Raw genomic sequence first — 19741 nt, forward strand, 5'->3', positions numbered from 1 at the left:
GAAACTTTGCTCAGAGAACTTTCCAAATTGGGATTATAGTTTTAGATTTTTTCCATATTTGACTTCTTTCTAATGTACAGTACAGTTGCGCCTCTACTTACGAACTTAATTCGTCCCGTGACCAGGTTCTTAAGTAGAAAAGTTTGTAAGAAGAAGCCATTTTCCCCATAGGAATCAGTGTAAAAGGAAAGAATGCTTGCGATTGGGGAAACCACAGGGAGGGTGGAGGCCCTGTTTTCTCCCAGGAGATTCCTAGAGAGGCCCCACGGAGGCTTCTCCCTGCCTTTTCTGGCCCTGTTTGCTCCCAGGAGATTCCTAGAGAGGCCCCACGGAGGCTTCTCCCCGCCTTTTCTGGCCACGTTTCCTCCCAGGAGATTCTTAGAGACGTGAGTTTCTCCTGGGTAGTTCCTGGATCAGAGTGTTGTTTTCTGCGGTGTTAATCCCCGTTTATCTGGTTATTGGTTGACAGGAGCCGGTTTCAGGGCGAGCTACTGAATATAAATAGGGAGCTCACCCCACTCTCCTTCACACTGATGATGTTTCCTTAGTTGAGTAGTGAAATGTCTGCAGGAAAATAACTAAGTTGGAGACCACCAAAGACCCCATAGTTCTCCTCCTGCTCCTGCTCCTCTTCCTCCTCCTCCCCCTTCTCTTTGCAGACTTCCAGCATTGTTTAAGTTCTCTAGTTGAGTCATGAAGCATCTGCAAGAAAAGAACCCAGCCCAGAGACCACCAAGGATCCCACAGTCCTCCTCCTCCTCCTCCTCCTCTTCTTCCTCCTCCTCCTCCTCCTCCTCCTCCTCCTCCTTCTCCTCTTCCTCCTCCTTCTCCTCTTCCTCCTCCTCTTCCTTCCCCTTCCCCTCCTCCTCTTCCTCCTCCTCCCCCTTCTCTTTGCAGACTTCCAGCATTGTTTAAGTTCTCTAGTTGAGTCATGAAGCATCTGCAAGAAAAGAACCCAGCCCAGAGACCACCAAGGATCCCACAGTCCTCCTCCTCCTCCTCCTCCTCTTCTTCCTCCTCCTCCTCCTCCTCCTCCTCCTTCTCCTCTTCCTCCTCCTTCTCCTCTTCCTCCTCCTCTTCCTTCCCCTTCCCCTCCTCCTCTTCCTCCTCCTCCCCCTTCTCTTTGCAGACTTCCAGCATTGTTTAAGTTCTCTAGTTGAGTCATGAAGCATCTGCAAGAAAAGAACCCAGCCCAGAGACCACCAAGGATCCCGCAGTCCTCCTCTTCCTCCTCCTCCTCTTCTTCCTCCTACTCCTCCTCTTCCTCCTCCTTCTCCTCTTCCTCCTCCTTCTCCTCTTCCTCCTCCTCTTCCTTCCCCTTCCCCTCCTCCTCTTCCTCCTCCTGCTCTTCTTCCTCCTCCTCCTCCTCTTCCTCCTCCTTCTCCTCTTCCTCCTCCTCTTCCTTCCCCTTCCCCTCCTCCTCTTCCTCCTCCTGCTCTTCTTCCTCCTACTTCTCCTCTTCCTCCTTCTCCTCTTCCTCCTCTTCTTCCTTCCCCTTCCCCTCCTCCTCTTCTTCCTCCTCCTCTTCCTCCTCCTCCTCTTCTTCCTTCCCCTCCTCCTCTTTCCCCTCCTCTTCATCCGCCTCCTCCTCTTCCCCCTCCTCCTCTTCTTCCTTCTCCTCCTCTTCCTCCTCCTCCTCTTCCTTCTCCTCCTTCTCCTTCTGTTTGCAGACCCCACTCTCTTCCAGCACTGTTTAAGTTCTCTAATTCTCTAGTCATGAAGCATCTGCAAGAAAAGAACCCAGCCCAGAGACCACCAAGGACCCCACAGTCTTCCTTCTCCTCCTGTGCAGACTCCACTCTCTTTTAGCATTGATGATGTTCCCAAGTTGGGTTGTCAGATACCTGCAAGAAAACCACCAAGCTGCAAGGACCCCATAGTTCTCTTCCTGTCTGCAGACCCCACTCTCTTCTAGCCCCGTGGATGGAAAGGTGTTTTCTAGGAGGAAAAAACCCCCCAGAAAGTAACAACCCAACGATAGTTTCACTTCCTCTTCTTTTTTCACAATCCTTTGTTTCCTCTGCCTGGTTTGCAACCAACCTTCCTGGGTTGTTTTTAGCTTTGTTCCTCTTTTGAACGGCACCGTGAGCTAATCGGGGGAATCACAGAGTTGATATGGTGTGATTCTGTGCAAGCCCAATGAAGTTGAGAGAATGACATCACTTCCTGCATGGTGTCTTCAGTTTTTCATAAATTGGCTCCATAATCCCATCAGGATGATACGGGGCTGGTTTCATTTTAAAAAAAAAAAAGTGAATCATTTCCATTCTTGGTTTCCCCATGTTTTGAAAGAAGTTGGGTATGAATTGATCCCTAACAATTTATTTATTTATTTATTTATTTATTATTATCATCATCATCATCATCATCATCATCATCATCATTATTGTTGTTGTTGTTTTGTTGTTGTTATTATTATTATTATTATTATTAATATTATTTATACGCTGCCCCTCTCAGAAAACTCAGGGCGGCTTACAACACATAAAAACAGTACTGTATACATCAAGATATGATTAAGTAAAATTAAAATTAAGAATCACATTTAAAAAACTAAAAAATGTCTATTAGCAAACATACATGTCCATTCAAACAAGCCTACTATACACTCACTGGCCAGGGGATAGAACCTAATGACCTTAAGCTTGGTGGCATAAATGAGTCTTTAGACTCTTACAAAAGGTGGTGGAGGGAGGGCAACACGAATCTCTGGGGGGAGATGAAATACGATTATTCTTTTTATTTATTTTATTTATTGAATTTAACTTACATGCTGTCCAATCCAACAGGATTCAGGGGGGCTCACAACAATGGAACAATACAGTAAAATGCAAATCAAGTGTTAATAACAATAAAAAACCCTTCATATAACCCCTCTATAAACAATTTTAAAAACCCTGATAATTAATAACAATAAAAAACCCCAATCCAATAAATACAATCGTACCATCACATATTTTATGGTTGAACACAGCGCCGTTTGCCACCCAGAATCTCTGCAACAGTGATTCTACCTATAAATAATAATATCAATTATAACAACAATAATAAAAACATCATTTGCATTGACAAAATTTCTACCAGTCAATTGCATAAGTTGTTTATTTATCCTGTGCTAGTATCTGTAACACATCCACACCTGTCTATCGCGGGGCCTTCAGAAGGTCTCAATAGAAGGAATAAAAATGTCAAATCCAATCTAAACATCTGGCTGGCTTTGCAACCAACAACAATAACAACCGCTGGCATTGACACAATCCCCATCAGTCAATTGCAAAAGGCAGCTTTACTAGGAAAAGCTTGCATCCTGACACAGTACTTTTTTAATCCCGTGAAATCACCACATCTGCCTATCCCAGTTCCTGGGGAAGAACTTGATAGCTGGATAAAAATGCCAGACCCAATATAAACATCTGGATGACGAACAATAACAGTAAAAACATCTGGTAGGTTGATTGCGAGCCAAGCATTACATGGAGTTGTTTTTGTTTCATCTTGCAGAAGTAATGTCCAACCGGATGGAAGGGATAATGACGTCTTACACACCCCTTGCACCACCGCAACAACAGATTGTAGCCATGGACCAGAGCACCTACGCCACTGATCCTTTCCAGCAAGGTCTCACCCCGCCACAAATGCCAGGTGACCACATGAATCCTTATGGTAAGACTCCCTGGGAATCAGCTGACATTGTCTTGTGCAAGTGAGACCTTCAGAACATCTGTGGAAACCCTGAGGTCTCCTCTTAACATCTGGAAAGGCACCAAAGTGTCCAGACAACCAGTAGAGTGTAATGGTTAAGGATGGGCTGAAGAAACACCTGTTTGTCCATTCCTGGTCTGTGAAACTCCCTGGGTGATTTAAGACCAGTGATGGTGAACCTTTTTTTCCTCGGGTGCTGAAATAGCATGCATGTACTCCATCGCGCATGCACAGTGTCCCATCCATAATTCAATGCCTGGGGAGGGCGAAAACAGCTTTCCCTGCCCCCCTGGAGGCCTTCTGGGGGCCGGAAATGGCCTGTTTCTCAACTTCTGATGGGCCCAGCAGGTCCGTTTTTCACCCTCCCCAGGCTCCAGAGGCTTCCCTGGCACAGGGGGAGAATAGAAATGCCCTCTCCCATGCTCCTGGAGGCTCTCTGAAAGACAAAGATGCCCTCCCAGAGCCTCCGTGTGAGCCAAAAATCAGCTGGCCAGCACATAAATGTACATTGGGATTGAGTTAGGGCAACGGCTCATGTGCCAGCAGATATGGATTCACGTGCCACCTGTGGCATCTGTACCATAGGTTTGCCATCACTGTTTTAGATGGATTGCTTTCTTTCAGCCCAAACAGCTTTGCAAAGAGGGCTGTCGAAGCTGCTTTTATCTCCTAAAGCAGTGATGATGAACCTTTTTCTTCTTGTGTGCCGAAAATGGGAGTGTGCGTGCATCCTAGTGCACGCATGTGCCACCACACAGCACCCCTCTGTGTGCCACACTGTGCCTGCACGCATCCGTGCGCATGTACCCCACTCATTGGGACATTTTTCATCCCCAGGCTTCCTTGAAGATTCCAGAGAGCAAAAACGGGCCAATGAGCAAACCGGGAGTTCGAAAAAACAGACTTCCAGTTTGCCCGTTCAGCCACTTTTCGCACTCTTCAAGTAAGCCTGAGGGTGAAAAACAATCCAATGAGCAATCCAAAAGTTTAGAAAAATGGACTTCTGATTTGCCCGTTGGGCCATTTTTGGCACTCTGGAGGCTTCAGGGAAGCTTGAGGGTGAAAAATGGCCCGATGACCAAACAGGAAGTTCAGAAAAACGGACTTCCGGTTTTCCCCTTGGGCCATTTTGGCGCTCTGGAGGCTTCAGGGAAGCCTGAGGGTAAAAAAAGGCCCAATGAACCAACCAAGTTCAGAAAAACGGACTTCCAATTTGCCCGTTGAGCCATTTTTCACACTCTGGAGACTTCAGGGAAGCCTCCTGGAGCCTGGGGAGGACAAAAAGGCCGAAAACCAGCTGGCCAACATGTTCTGGGGCTGACATAGGGCAACGCCTCACATGCCCTCTGATATGGTTCTGCATTCACCATCATGGTCCTAAAGCAAAGCAGGAGAAAAATCTAAATTCAGATATCCTTTCGGTTAGAGTCCCCCCCACCCCCCGCTTCTTGCTTGCTTCCTCCCAGGGGGATTTGACAAAGGAATGGACAAATCAAAACTCATCCAACTTCTATGTCCCTCAGTGACTTCATTTTCGCCCCCACCCATCTCCCAAAAGGTTCCATTAGAGTAGTCCATGGTAGTGAGAGTAGGATTGTAGGATTTGAACGCTTCTTCTGTTCTTCCTTCCTTCCCGCTGTTTATTCCTCCAGACCTTCCACGCCCCGTTGGCAAAATGTGGGGATTAAAATCAGCTCCTTTCTCATTTCCTGGAACAGCGACAGCTGTCAGAGTTGTTGAGCCCTGCCATCGCCTTCAGGGCATATGGCATTTCCTAAGGCTGTTGTTCCTTCGATTGCCATCATCCTCAACCCTCACGCCAAGGGAGAAGAGGAGAGGAGACATAAATAAATGAATCAGTGGAGCCCAAAGGGCGTGGGGAAGAGTTGGGCTACTGATGGCAACTATTGACCTCTGGAAGAAATGCTCTCTTGCATTTGTACAGCATTAGAGGTTGACCTTGGTCTCCTTGATCTCAGAGGGGTTCCCTAGCACAAGGGTAGGCAAAGTTGGCTCTTCTATGACATGTGGACTTCAACTCCCAGAATTCTTGAGCTAGCATGATTGGCTCAGGAATTCTGGGAGTTGAAGTCCACAAGTCATAGAAGAGCCAACTTTGCCTACCCCTGCCCTAGCTGATTCAGGTGCCCTCCGAGAAAATCCTGGCTTGGCCAATGTTTTATTTCGAGCTTAAAATGTATATGAAGAACAGTTGCAGGGATTGGGTGTTGTCTACTCTAGAAGAAAGAAGGACTGGAGTTTCATGATAGCAGCCTTCCAATATTTCAGGGGCTGCCACAGGGAAGGGCTTATTTTGTGGGTGTGGCTTGCTGGCCATGTGACCAGGTGGGAGGGCTTGACGATCATGTGATTGGGGTGGCTTATAGGTCATGTGACTGGCTTAAAAGTGGCCAACTTGACGTCACTCACGTCAAGGGTTTGGGTTAGGGTGCCCTGCCTCTCCTCCCCTCAAAGAGACATATTTTCCCTATCTTACTATTACTGAACGTCCAAAATATACTATTTAATTCTATGCATATATGCCATATGTGTACATACATATTACACACAGGCACACAAAAATAGACATTATCTACTATATAAAGTCTATGTACACATACACAAAGAGAGAGGGAGAGCGCTCTTCTAAAATTATACACATTCAACCTCATTTACTGGGATAGGAAAAACATACCCAGAGCCCAGAAGGGGGGAAAAAGAAAAAAAATCAATTTTTTTCTACCAGTTCTGCGTACCTGACCGTACCCACAAACTACAGGCTGCCACAAAGAAGAAGGGGTCAACCCTTTCTCCAAAGCACCTGAGGGTAGAACAAGGAGCAATGGGTGGAAACAAAACAAGGAGAGAAGCAACTTAGAACTAAGGAGACATTTCCTGACAGTTAGAACAGTTAATCATTGGGAAAAACTTGCCTCCAGAAGTTGTGAATGCTCCAAGACTGGAGGTTTTTAAGAAGACGTTGGATAACCATTTGTCTGAAGCGGGGTAGATGTTTCCCACCTAAGCAGGGGGTTGGACTAGGATAGTGTTTCCCAACCTTGGCAACTTGAAGATATCTGGACTTCAACTCCCAGAAGTCCCCAGCCAGCATTCGCTGTCTGGGGAATTCTGGGAGTTGAAGTCCAAATATCTTCCAGTTGCCAAGGTTGGGAAACACTGCACAAGAAGACCTCTAAGGTCCCTTCCAACCCTGTTACTTTATGTATCTCTGCCTCTGTTAGGCAGCTATGGTATGAAAGAGCCATAAAGAGTTAAGCCACCGAATTATTCTAGTTATGTGCTTCTTATTTTAAAGGAGGCCTGGAATTGGAGAAAGCAGAGGGCGGGAGGCAGAGGGAGGGGAACCAACCATCACAAGCCTTGTCTTTTCATAACCACATCAGTGAGAAGGCTGCATCAGATGTGGTTTTGGCAGAAAGCTGGGCTACCCCTGTGCCTCGAGAGCTTTTTAGCATGCAAATTGATAACAGCTCTTATCGCACTCACAACAACGGTATGCGCGCATGTGTGCGTGTGTGGAGTGTCTAGATTCCCAAACTGGGAGTGCAAGATGGGTGGCATGGAAATTGAAAAAGACACCTGGGTTCGTCTCTGGTGGTTGGACCTGCTAGTCATATTTCTCCGTGCGCCCATCAAGTCGTGCCTCGGATGAGACCCTGCTTTGAATTCTTTGGAATCATTCAGTCGAGATTTGTCTGTCAAGGCTTAATGTCCTTCTTATTGCTGTTAGTCACAAAGTCATGTCTGACCCATCGCGACCCTATGGACAACGTTCCTCCCGGCCTTCCTGTCCACTACCATCCCATGGAGTCCATTTAATCTCACGCCGATTGCATCAGTGACTCCATCCAGCCACCTCGTTCTCTGTTGTCCCCTTCTTCTTTCGCCCTCCATCGTTTCCAGCATTAGACTCTTCTCCAATGAGTCCTTCCTTCTCGTTAGGTGGCCAAAGCATTTGAGTTTCATCTTCAGGACCTGGCCTTCTAAAGAGCATTCAGGGTGGATCTCCTCTAGGACCGATTGGTTGGATCACCTTGCAGTACAAGGGGCTCACAGGAGTCTTCTCCAGCACCAGAGTTCAAAGGCTTCCAACCTCTGGCCCTCAACTTTATGGTCCAACTTTCACAGTCATACATTGCAACTGGGATAACCATCACCTTGACCATAATAGGTATAGATGGATGGATGGATGGATAGCCACCTATATATATTTGTGTGTGTGTGTAGTGTATATATTGTTGTTGCTAGTTGCAAAGTTGTGCCTGACCCATTGCAACCCCGTGGACAATATTCCTCCAAGCCTTCTTATCCTCTAGCATCTTCCAGAGTCCATTTAAGCTCACGCCGACTGCTTCAGTGACTCCATCCAGCCACCTTGCTCTCTGTTGCCCCTTCCTTCTTTTACCCTCAATCGTTCCCATCATTAGGCTCTTCTTCTCCAGTAAGTCCTCACTTCTCCTTAGGTGGCCAAAGTCTTTGAGTTTCACCTTCACGATCTGGCCTTCTAAAGAGCAGCCAGGATTGATCTTCTCCAGGACTGACTGGTTGGATCGCCTTGCAGTCCAAGGGACTCCCAGGAGTCTTCTCCAGCACCAGAGTTCAATCTATTCTCCATTCTTTGGTGCTCTTGTGGTCCAACTTTCACAGCCATACATTGCAATTGGGAAAAACGTAGCCTTGACTATACGCACTATTGTTGGCAGCGTGATGTCTCTGCTTTTTAATATGCTGTCTAGATTTGCTATTCCTGGAGGAGATCAAAGAACGAAGTCCTTTTCTTGAGACTGATGATATTTGGAGTCCTACAAGTTCTGGAGCCGGGGTGACGCAGTGCTTAGAGAGCAGCAATGTAGGCTACTTCAGCTAACAGCTAGATGTAGTTCAGCAGTTAGAAACATAGAAACATAGAAGTCTGACGGCAGAAAAAGACCTCATGGTCCATCTAGTCTGCCCTTATACTATTTTCTGTATTTTATCTTAGGATGGATATATGTTTATCCCAGGCATGTTTAAATTCAGTTACTGTGGATTTACCAACCACATCTGCTGGAAGTTTGTTCCAAGGATCTACTACTCTTTCAGTTAAAATAATATTTTCTCATGTTGATTTTGATCTTTCCCCCAACTAACTTCAGATTGTGCCCCCTTGTTCTTGGGTTCACTTTCCTATTAAAAACACTTCCCTCCCGGACCTTATTTAACCCTTTAACATATTTAAATGTTAATTTTAATGCCAACTGACCTCACAGCATCCTTCCCAACTCCCAAGAGTTTCCACATTTTGTAGCCGCGCAACAATGGGAATCTTTCTGGATTCTCTTCGAATGAAAGTTGAAGTCCCAGAAGAAGAAAAAACATATAAAAAGACTCGATGGTTGACCTAAGAATTACACAGTCGGGGAGCAAGGTTTCTTCCGCCGTTTTGCAACAACATCTTGCAGTTTCCAAAGGCAATCCGTGGGCCCTCTTGCAACAGAGTTATCTAGGGATCTAGTCCTCATGATTTATAGCTTTGCATCAGACTTCTAGGCAGTGTTTTCTAAGAATGGAAAAAACTTCCTTGCCACCTCAAACTCGGCATGACGTTTGCCACCCTAGGATTTCACCATAGGGGACAAATGAGTTGGTGGAGCAGGTTTGTACCTCGGGAACCTGGCTGCAGCTAGGCTTGATGGGACTTGTAGTTTCCACCACATTTGGTGGATGCTTCTATCATCTTATCCACTCCTCCACTAGCAACGGAATACCCTACGCAACTAAACCTACAGCCCTAGATTTAGAAAGCGTAGAACTACGTCGCCTTAAACACGACCTAAGCAGAGCCCATAAAACCATCTGCTACAATGTCCTTCCTGTCAATGATTACTTCCGCTTCAATCACAGCAACACGCGAGCACGCAACAGATTACAAACTCAAAGTAAACCCTACGAGACTAGACTTACAATCCTGGGTCTTGAAAGCTTAGAACTACGAGGCCTTAAACATGATCTACGGTAAGTATTGCCCACAAGATGATATGCTGCAATGTCCTGCCTGTCAAAGACTACTTCAGTTTCAACCACAACAACACAAGAGCACACAATAGATTTAAGCTTAATATTAACCGCTCCAAACTTGACTGTAAAAATATGACTTTAGTAACCGAGTAGTTGATGTATGGGACTCACTACCTGATTCTGTAGTATCATCACCTAACCCCCAAAACTTTACCCTTAGATTATCCACTGTTGACCTCTCCCAATTCCTAAGAGGTCAGTAAGGGGCATGCATAAGTGCACCAGCGTGCTTTCAGTTCCCTGCCTTAATGTTTCTCTCTTACTAGTATCATGTATATAAACCTTGTTATATCTTTTTAATTTATTTTTATTTATTTATTTATTTTGTCCAATACACAATAATACACAATGAAGGCTATAGAGGATATAGTAGAGAAGAAATACGAGATACAGGAGAGACTATAGGACAGGGGATGGAAGGCACTCTAGTGCGCTTATGTACGCCCCTTACTGACCTCTTAGGAATCTGGAGAGGTCAACCGTGGACAGTCTAAGGGTAAAATGTTGGGGTTAGGGGATGATACTACAGAGTCCGGTAATGAGTTCCACGCTTCGACAACCCAATTACTAAAGTCATATTTTTTACAGTCAAGTTTGGAGCGGTTAATATTAAGCTTGAATCTGTTGTGTGCTCTTGTGTTGTTGTGGCTGAAGCTGAAGTAGTCTTTGACAGGCAGGACGTTGCAGCATATGATCTTGTGGGCAATACTTAGATCATGTTTAAGGCGTCGTAGTTCTAAGCTTTCAAGACCCAGGATTGTAAGTCTAGTCTCGTAGGGTATTCTGTTTCGAGTGGAGGAGTGAAGGGCTCTTCTTGAGAAGTATCTTTGGACATTTTCAAGGGTGTTGATGTCTGAGATACGATATGGGTTCTTTGTGTTCTACCAACACCCTTAACTGTTTTAAAGCCACCTTCCTTTGTGATCTACTGCAGGTGCTTCTGGCTTTCTAGCCAAGTTTGAGTTGGGGGAAGGGGTGCAAAATGGAGGGGGGCTCTTATTCTCCCTCTCTCCCAACACTGGGTTTCTCCCCTTCCCTCTAGCAACCTCTCTCCATTTTGCTTCCAGTGGCAACTTTTATTGGCACTGACAAGATTGGATTCTCACATTCCTCAAAGCCACAGTTTCCTCTGATGGAAGGCAGGGTCTTTTGTCTTTTGCCAGCCTGCTTGCCACAGGGTATTTGCTCATGTCAGATTTTTTTTTTAAAAAAAAGGATCTTTCCCAGTCTTTTCCTCTCTTTCTTCATGTTTCTCTCTCTTTTTTTCTCTTCTTCTTCTCTCTCTCCCTCTTTCTCTCTGTTTCTCCTTGTTTCTCTCTTTCTATTTCCTTCTCTTTTTTCTTTCTCTTTGTTTCTCTTTTTCTTTCTCTCTCTATTTCCCTCTCTCTTGCCCTCTCATTCTCTCTCTCTCTTTTTCTCTCTCCCTCTTTCCCTAACTTTCTCTTTCCTTCTTTTCTCTTTCCCTTTCTCTCTCTCTCTCTATTTCCCTCTCATTCTCTCTCTTTTTTTCTCTTTCTCTTTCCTTCTCTTTTTCTCTTTCTCTTTCCCTTTCTCTCTCTCTATTTCCCTCTCATTCTCTCTCTTTTTTCTCTTTCTCTTTCCTTCTCTTTTTCTCTTTCCCTTTCTCTCTCTCTCTCTCTATTTCCCTCCCTCTCTTTCCCTCTCATTCTCTCTCTCTCCATTTCCCTCTCATTCTCTCTCTCTTTTTCTCTTTCTCTTTCCTTCTCTTTTTCTCTTTCTCTTTCCCTTTCTCTCTCTATTTCCCTCCCTCTTTCCCTCTCATTCTCTCTCTCTCCTCCCCTCCCCTCCCCTCTCCCTCTCTTCAAACTCTCTTGAAATGTTATAGACTGCAAAGCAAATACTGTAATTTACTGGCAGGGAGCCCAACCATTTCTTACATCCCGCCCAATGATACTATCATAGTATCATTAAAATCTCCAGCAAAGAGCCAGGCCTGCTTTTTCTCTCCATCCGATTCTTCAAGTGCAAATTATTGTGATTTTTTTTCAGCAGACAAAATCAACATAGCTGAAGAAAAAACTCCCAGCCTTCCAAAAGATTGTGACAGCTCACAATGCACCCAGGGCATCTGAGTAGTATTATTGTTATTGTTGTCCTTATTATTCCCAGAAACCAAACACCCTGGAGAGTTAAGATAGGCTTCTTTTTTTAAAAAAATCTCCAATGCTTTAGTTTGCTATTCGCGGTCGTTCTTTGGAAGAGAAGTATATCCAGATGTGGGAATCATATGCAGGAATTCCTCCTGGGTCCAGAAATCTTACATTGCAGTTAGCAAAGGCCTTAACCAAAAGTTGGCTACGTCAATCCAGGTTTGCAGTGATGCAAAAATTGAAGCAGGAGTGTTTCCAGCTCCCCAGATATTCCTCGATTTCTGATGTTACCAAAATGCTATGAATTGAGTCTGCCTAGAGCCAGGGCAGGCAAAGTTGGCTCCTCTATGACATGTGGACTTCAACTCCCAGAATTCCTGAGCTAGCATGATTGGCTCAGGAATTCTGGGAGTTGAAGCCCACAAGTCATAGAAGAGCCAAGTTTGCTTATCCCTTCAGAGATGGAGAAAGAGAAGAATTAAAGTTAGAACAACGAGAAGAATCAGTCTCGTTAACCTTCTCCCAGATATACCAGAATGTCAGTGATGGAAGGGACCTTGGAGGTCTTCTAGTCCACCCCCTGGTCAAGCAGGAGATTCTGTACCATTTCAGAATCAACGCTTGTCCAATCTCTTAAAAACTCCCATGATGGAGCACAACCGCAACTTCTGGAGGCAAGTTATTCCATTGATTGATTGGTCTCATTAGTAGGCAATTTTAGTCCCAGATTGCTTCTCTCTTTGATTAATTTCCATCCATTGCTTCTTGGTCTGTTTTCAGCTGCTTTGGAGGCTAGGTTGACCCTATCTTCTTGTGGTAACCTCTCAAACACTGCTATCCTTTCAACCTGGAAGGGTCTTAAAAGGGACCTCCAACATAAATGGGACTCTCCAATCCTTCTTTTCATTAGAAGGACACATTCCTAATGTAACATCTAAACATTTAAATCAAAGTACAAGTCAAAAATACTCATCAAAATTTCCAATTTATGGCCGGAGCCATCCTGGCACCTACACAGGGAAACCCAAATCTGAGTTTCCCACCCAGTTGAAAGTTCACATCCCTTATCCCCCACCCGCAAACCTGTCACGTTGCCCACTCAAAATGTTCCAGTATGGCAAGTCCTACTTCCACTTCCGCCCAGGTGGGGGTCATAGGATGTCCTTGAACCACTCGAAAGAATGCTTGTGGATGCATCTGTTCTCTCATGAAACCACCTCTCCCGAGTTCCCATAAATATTTATTTATTTATATTTTATTTTATTTATTTTGTCAAATAATTACAGGGTGGTAATTTGTACAAATAAAACATTAGATAAGTAATGATAAAAAGTAACAAAAGAAGACAATAGGACAGGGACAATAGGCACAGTGGTGCGCTTATGCACGCCCCTTACAGACCTCTTAGAAAGGGGGAGAGGTCAATTGTAGATAGTCTTAAGGTCTTTCTACATCAGGCTTTCTACAGATAGTGTGGCAAGCCGTTCATTTTTCACCAAGTTCTACACCGGCTTGACACCTGTCTGTCTGAGAAAATGAGACAACAATTTGTATTCTTGATACCCTGTTTTCCTACAAGCAATCAGAATTTCCGCATTGCAAAAGGATCCTCAAGCGATGGCCTTCAAAGCCAAAATGTGTTAGGTGGCAAAATTCCAAGTTTACATGATGGGCATTTTCAACCTTCTAAAAAGAACCATTCCATGATAGAAACATCGAAACATAGAAAATTGAAAAAGACCTCCTGGTCCATCTAGTCTGCCCTTATACTATTTCCTGTATTTTATCTTAGGATGGATCTATGTTTATCCCAGGCATGTTTAAATTCAGTTCCTGTGGATTTACCAACCACGTCTGCTGGAAGTTTGTTCCACGCATCTATGACTCTTTCAGTCAAATAATATTTTCTCACGTTGCTTCTGATCTTTCCCCCAACTAACCTCCGATTGTGCCCCCTTGTTTTCGTGTTCGCTTTCCTATTAAAAAAACCCACTTCCTTCCTGAACCTTATCGAACCCTTTAACATATTTAAATGTTTCGAATCATGTCCCCCCTTTCCCTTCTGTCCTCCAGACTATACAGATTGAGTTCATGAAGTCTTTCCTGATAAGTTTTACACTTAAGACCTTCCACCATTTTTGTAGCCCGTGTTTGGATCCGTACAGTTTGATCAATATCTTTTTGTAGGTGAGGTCTCCAGAACTGAACACAGTATTCCAAATGTGGTCTCACCAGCGCTCTATATAGCGGGTATATCTCTGTTGTATGGGAAGGGTTTAAAATTGATGTAAATGGGTGTGCTGGGAACACTTTGGTCATGGAAATTCTTTGCATGGGTGAAACTAGGGTTGAAATGCTATTGGTTCGGGCCAGTTCGATCGAATTGGTAGCAGAAACGTTACTGAGTCAGCTGAACTGATAGTAAAACATGCTTATAAAAAACTTTTTAAGAAGTTTTGACAATCAGCTGTGACATTTAGCTGTGCCACTCAATCATTGGGACCTTTTTTTTAAACTTTTTTAAAACATGTTTTTAACTACCAATTCCAACGAATAGGTAGTAAAAATACTTTTAAAAGGTTTTTTTTAAAAGGTTTAGATTATTGTAGGCACAACTGATTGTCACAGCTGATTGTTGGAACTTTAAAAAACTTTTAAAGTGCTTTTTTAGTTAAAAAACTTTTAAAAGTTTTTTTTTTTAAGTTGGCCATGTCCACCCAGTTACATGAACTCCATCCCCACCAAGCCACATCCACAGAACCAGTAGGAGAAAAAATTGACTTTCACCACTGGGTGAAACCAAATATGGATCATGTCTATGGCGATTCTCAGTCCTCCTAATGACCATCCCAAAATTGCTTTTTTATTTATTTTTCATTGGCAATTGGACTTTGGGTTTTTTCCCCCTTTAAGACATTTCCCTTCTCCTCCAAAGAAGCTTCTTCAGAACATCTTCTGCAAGAAGCAAAATGTCTTCAAGGCAAAAAAACCAAGTCCAGTTACTTTTGAAATCAAAACCAGCTTTGAGACATACATAGATCTTCTTTTCAGAAGTCCCCTGTGTCAGTCAACCCAGCCTATTAACATGTCTATATTCCGTGTCTGTTTGTTTTTTCCCCTCTCTCTCTCCATCACCCCTCAGGAAACGACTCCATTTTCCACGACATCGACAGCGACACGTCTCTAACGAGCTTGAGTGACTGTTTCTTGGCTTCCTCGGAAGTAAACTCCATGCAAGCCAGGATAGGAAACCCCATCGATAGGCTGTATTCTATGCAGAGTTCCTACTTCGCCTCATGAAATTGGCGGGAAAAAACCAGCCCAGCTTCTCCTCAGCTTCTCTCCTCAGCCGGATGTGTCGTGAGGAAAAAAAACAAAACTTTCCCGTTTTTTTTCCAGCTGAAAAAAAAAATCAAAAAAAGAAACAAAAAACCTCATACAGCCATATTTTTTCTTCTTTTCCTCCACCTTGATATTGGTCGCATTGGAGCATTAAGGCACTGAGAAACAGACAGGCGAGGAATCCTCAGCCGGAATGACAAAAGGACCAGGCATCGCTCTCAAAAAAACAATCAAAAACCCACACCAAACACCGAAGTTGCCAAGGTGGGATGCTCCCATCGTGGTTAGTTTCTTCTGGAACCCTCCATCAGGGTGGAAGCAAACATTTCCCAAGCCACATTTGCTTTGGGCCTGGGAACCTCTTTCGATGGTGCGGTGTTTTCTCCAGAGGCAAAGTTGGTCCGAGCGGAAGAGGGGGGGGGAAATCGGAGGGGATTGTCCCCAGTTTTGTTCTGCATGTCTCATCTCCCTCCATAGACTGAAAAAAACCCTCAGGGCTGCGAGACTTTTTATTTTATTTTTTGACCGAGCTGTGATTCCTATAGAGACATTCCTATTTCCCTTGGCTTTTCTTTATTTCTTCTTCTTCATTCTTTTCCTCTCCATCAAACCAAATGGGAACACCCCCCCCCCCAAAATGGTAATCTCTGGAGCCCTTAAGTTATAGTCACTGCACTGCCTGGAAATAGGGTGGGGGGAGTGGGAATATATATATATATATATATATACAGTGATACCTTGTCTTACAACCTTAATTGGTTCCGGGATGAGGTTCTTAAGGGGAAAAGTTTGTAAGACGAAACAATGTTTCCCATAGGAATCAATGGAAAAGCGATTAATGCGTGCAAGGCCAAAACTCACCCCTTTTGCCAGCCGAAGCGCCCGTTTTTGCTCTGCTGGGATTCCCCTGAGGTTCCCCTTCATGGGAAACCCCACCTCCGGACTTCTGTGTTTTTGTGCTGCTGGGATTCCCCTGAGGCTCCCCTCCATGGGAAACCCCACCTCCAGACTTCTGTGTTTTTGCTCTGCTGGGATTCCCCTGAGGCTCCCCTCCATGGGAAACCCCACCTCCGGACTTCTGTGTTTTTGCTCTGCTGGGATTCCCCTGAGGCTCCCCTCCATGGGAAACCCCACCTCCAGACTTCTGTGTTTTTGCGATGCTGCAGAAGTCTGGAGTTGGGGTTTCCCAGGGAGGGGAGCCTAAGGGGGATCCCAGCAGCGCAAAAACAGGTGCTTTGCTGGCAATGGAAGTCCGGAGGCGGGGCATCCCAGCGGTGGCGGTGGGTTTGTAAGGTGAAAATAGTTTGTAAGAAGAGGCAAAAAAATCTTAAACCCCGGGTTTGCATCTCGAAAAGTTTGTATGACGAGGCGTTTGTAAGACGAGGTATCACTGTATATATATTCAGGCTGGGGCTTTTGTCCTTGTGCTAGAGCTTTTGTCCTTGTTTGCCCTAGCACAAGGACCAAAGCACCAGCCTGAAGATGACGAGCGGGACCTCGTCGAAACGTTACCAGAAATCTCTGAAAGAAACCCAAATATGCCAAGAAATACGAAAGAATAAGAATATGCCGTAAGCCGTCATGTGGAGTTAGAGGGTTTGGCCTGCCACCTACATACCTATACTCGTGAAAATCTACAAAAACATATATATCATCATTATGACATTTCTTGGTGATGAAGAGAAAGAATCAAAAAGAGAGAGAGATGCTGAACAGGGGAGGCAGACTTAGCTGTAATTATACCTTGACCTGAAAAAGCAATTTTATAAACGATAGGGCCAGAGATATTCTGGGACGCCTGACTTTATTTCGGGTTGTTTGCCATTCTGGATACGTTAAAACTTTTTTTAAAAAATAGTGAAGGAATTCAGTGCCAAATTTCACGTCTCCACCTAACCCCTAGCTCACTTCGCTTTGATTGATAGCCATCTGTTGGTGATTCCCATTTGTTTATACCGATTTGACAGCGATACCCCACGGATCCTTGCTTCGGGATCACAGTTAATTAGAGCTGATTGTGGTTTGTATCTTGCCCCCCCCTCCAATGGGATTAGAAGAAACCCCTTACCCATCAAAAGGCAAGCAGTGATGGCATTCGGTGTAGCTTTACTCATAGTCGGCACTTATTCCGAAGCAGCTCTTGTTATTCCCCATGCCCGCGGACCGGTTGCTAGTAGAAATTAAACCTCAGCAGATGTGAAGATGTGATACACGTTTTATGATACTTACCAATTCAGAGTGCTGCGGGAATTCTACGGTTGGGGATTAGTTAGATCCGAGGGTAAGCCAACATGGGGCCATTGAGAAGTACACTGGGGTACTGCTCCAAAAAGAGGATGGATCCGGGACTGTGGTTTGATTTTGTTTAAATTATATTTAAAGGAGGGGAAACAACTTTAGTGAATTGAATATCACAGTTATCCACGTATTTTGCTTTTCACAACTTCTGCAATGTTTAAATTGCAGTAGGCGAAGGCATGAGTAAACTAGTACAGTGGTACCACTACCTACAAACGCCTCTACTTACGAACTTTTCTAGATAAGAACCAGGTATTCAGGATTTTTTTCCTCTTAAGAATAATTTTCCACTTACAAATCCAAGGCTCCAAATCTGTAACCTGAAAAGGCAGGGAGAAGCCTCCGTGGGGCCTCTCTAGGAATCTTCTGGGAGGAAACAGGGCCGGAAAAGGCAGGGAGAAGCCTCCATGGGGCCTCTCTAGGAATCTCCTGGGAGGAAACAGGGCCAGAAAAGGCAGGGAGAAGCCTCCGTGGGGCCTCTCTAGGAATCTCCTGGGAGGAAACAGGGCCAGAAAAGGTGGGGAGAAGCCTCCGTGGGACCTCTCTAGGAATCTTCTGGGAGGAAACAGGGCCGGAAAAGGCAGGGAGAAGCCTCCATGGGGCCTCTCTAGGAATCTCCCGGGAGGAAACAGGGCCTCTGTGGTTTCTCCAATCGCATGCATTATTTGCTTTTACATTGATTCCTATGGGAAAAATTGCTTCTTCTTACAAACTTTTCTACTTAAGAACCTGGTCACGGAACAAATTAAGTTCGTAAGTAGAGGTACCACTGTACTTCCAAACCATTCTTAGCCCACCAGTTTTCCATCACTGCATTGTCCTTTCTTCCGGCAACTGAGGTCCAGATGTTTTGGTCTACATACCCCATCGACCTCAGATAGTTTAGCCCAAGCTCCCACCAGGTGTAAATGACCTCGAATTTCATGGTTGATTTTTATTATATTTTTCATTATCCATTTTTGGGGAAACATAAACTGGAGACAACGCTTGACCTCATATGCTGCTTATGGACTTCTACAAGTATCTGCTCATTTACCTTGGGGAATGTATTGGGGATGGCCCCCAAGTTCTGAGAGAAATTTGATATTATGGGTTTTTTTATGTTCATAAAACAAGTTGGCAAAGCAGGGGCCACCTTCACCAATGAGTGGATTAGCCCTTGTCAATTTGGAGGCTGTTGAGATGTGTGGATTTTAATCCCTGGGATCCTCCAACCATTGTTGAATGCTGTCTTCCAGAAACCTTAATGATATCTGGGTCTGCGAAAGGCAGAATTAGGGGGAAACTGAGTTTCGTTGCTGAAATTTTCATAGCCATTGCTGAAAATTTTGGGAATCAAGATCCCGAAATCTCAAGGTAGGGAGAAAACTGACTGACTTAGGGACTTATTTTGAGTAAATGTTGGCGAGTCCAGTGCTCATGTTAGAGTAGATCTATATAAGCTACGATCCTCCAACTGCTTGTCTTTCCTTTCAGGGTCATGTTAGATTGATGATAGCCACACGTTTTTGAAAGCAGAAGAATTCCAGGAATAAGATTTTAAGGTAGTCCTTCACTTACAACCCTTTGTTTAATGATTGTTCGAAAGTTATAACAATGCTGGGGAAAGTCACTTACAATGGGGCCTCGCATTTGCAATTGTCTCAAGATCCCAACCATCACAAAATCTGGGCACTGGCAACTGGCATGTAATTATGACTGTTGCAATGTTCTAGACTCACGTGATGGTCATTTACGACATTTCTAGGCAGCTTCCCAAAAAAGCAAGGTCAGTAGGGAAAGCCGGATTAGCTGGACAATCACACAATTTGCTTAACGGACGCGACAAAATAGATGGTAAAATAGGCTGCGACTCACTTATTTCACCCCTGAGTTTCAGTACTATGTAAGAAATAGTGGAAGAGAATCATTCAAGAAAGGATGAAGAAAAGGAGGGGATGAAATGAAATAGGAACAACAAAAACTGAAATTATCATTTTAAAACATAGAAGACTGACGGCAGAAAAAGACCTCATGGTCCATCTAGTCTGCCCTTATACTATTTCCTTTATTTTATCTTAGGATGGATATATGTTTATCCCAGGCATGTTTAAATTCAGTTCCTGTGGATTTACCGACCACGTCTGCTGGAAGTTTGTTCCAAGCATCTACTACTCTTTCAGTAAAATAATATTTTCTCACATTGCTTCTAATCTTTCCCCCAACTCACC

At 44.3% G+C, this 19741-nt stretch overlaps 1 protein-coding gene across 1 annotated transcript in view; it reads left to right on the top strand.

Annotated features, from left to right (window-relative positions):
• The window catches only part of LMX1B (LIM homeobox transcription factor 1 beta), a 142803-nt gene extending 123729 nt beyond the window's left edge, over positions 1 to 19074 (top strand). The window contains exons 7-9 of the mRNA XM_070758194.1: positions 3502 to 3663; positions 15034 to 15497; positions 19008 to 19074. Of these exons, the coding sequence (XP_070614295.1) occupies positions 3502 to 3663; positions 15034 to 15191 (320 nt within the window). The 3' untranslated portion in view covers positions 15192 to 15497; positions 19008 to 19074. The remainder of the gene's footprint in view (positions 1 to 3501; positions 3664 to 15033; positions 15498 to 19007) is intronic.
• Positions 19075 to 19741: the final 667 nt, after the last annotated feature.

Source organism: Erythrolamprus reginae, chromosome 8, assembly GCF_031021105.1.
Source record: "Erythrolamprus reginae isolate rEryReg1 chromosome 8, rEryReg1.hap1, whole genome shotgun sequence".
Taxonomy (NCBI): domain Eukaryota; kingdom Metazoa; phylum Chordata; class Lepidosauria; order Squamata; family Dipsadidae; genus Erythrolamprus; species Erythrolamprus reginae.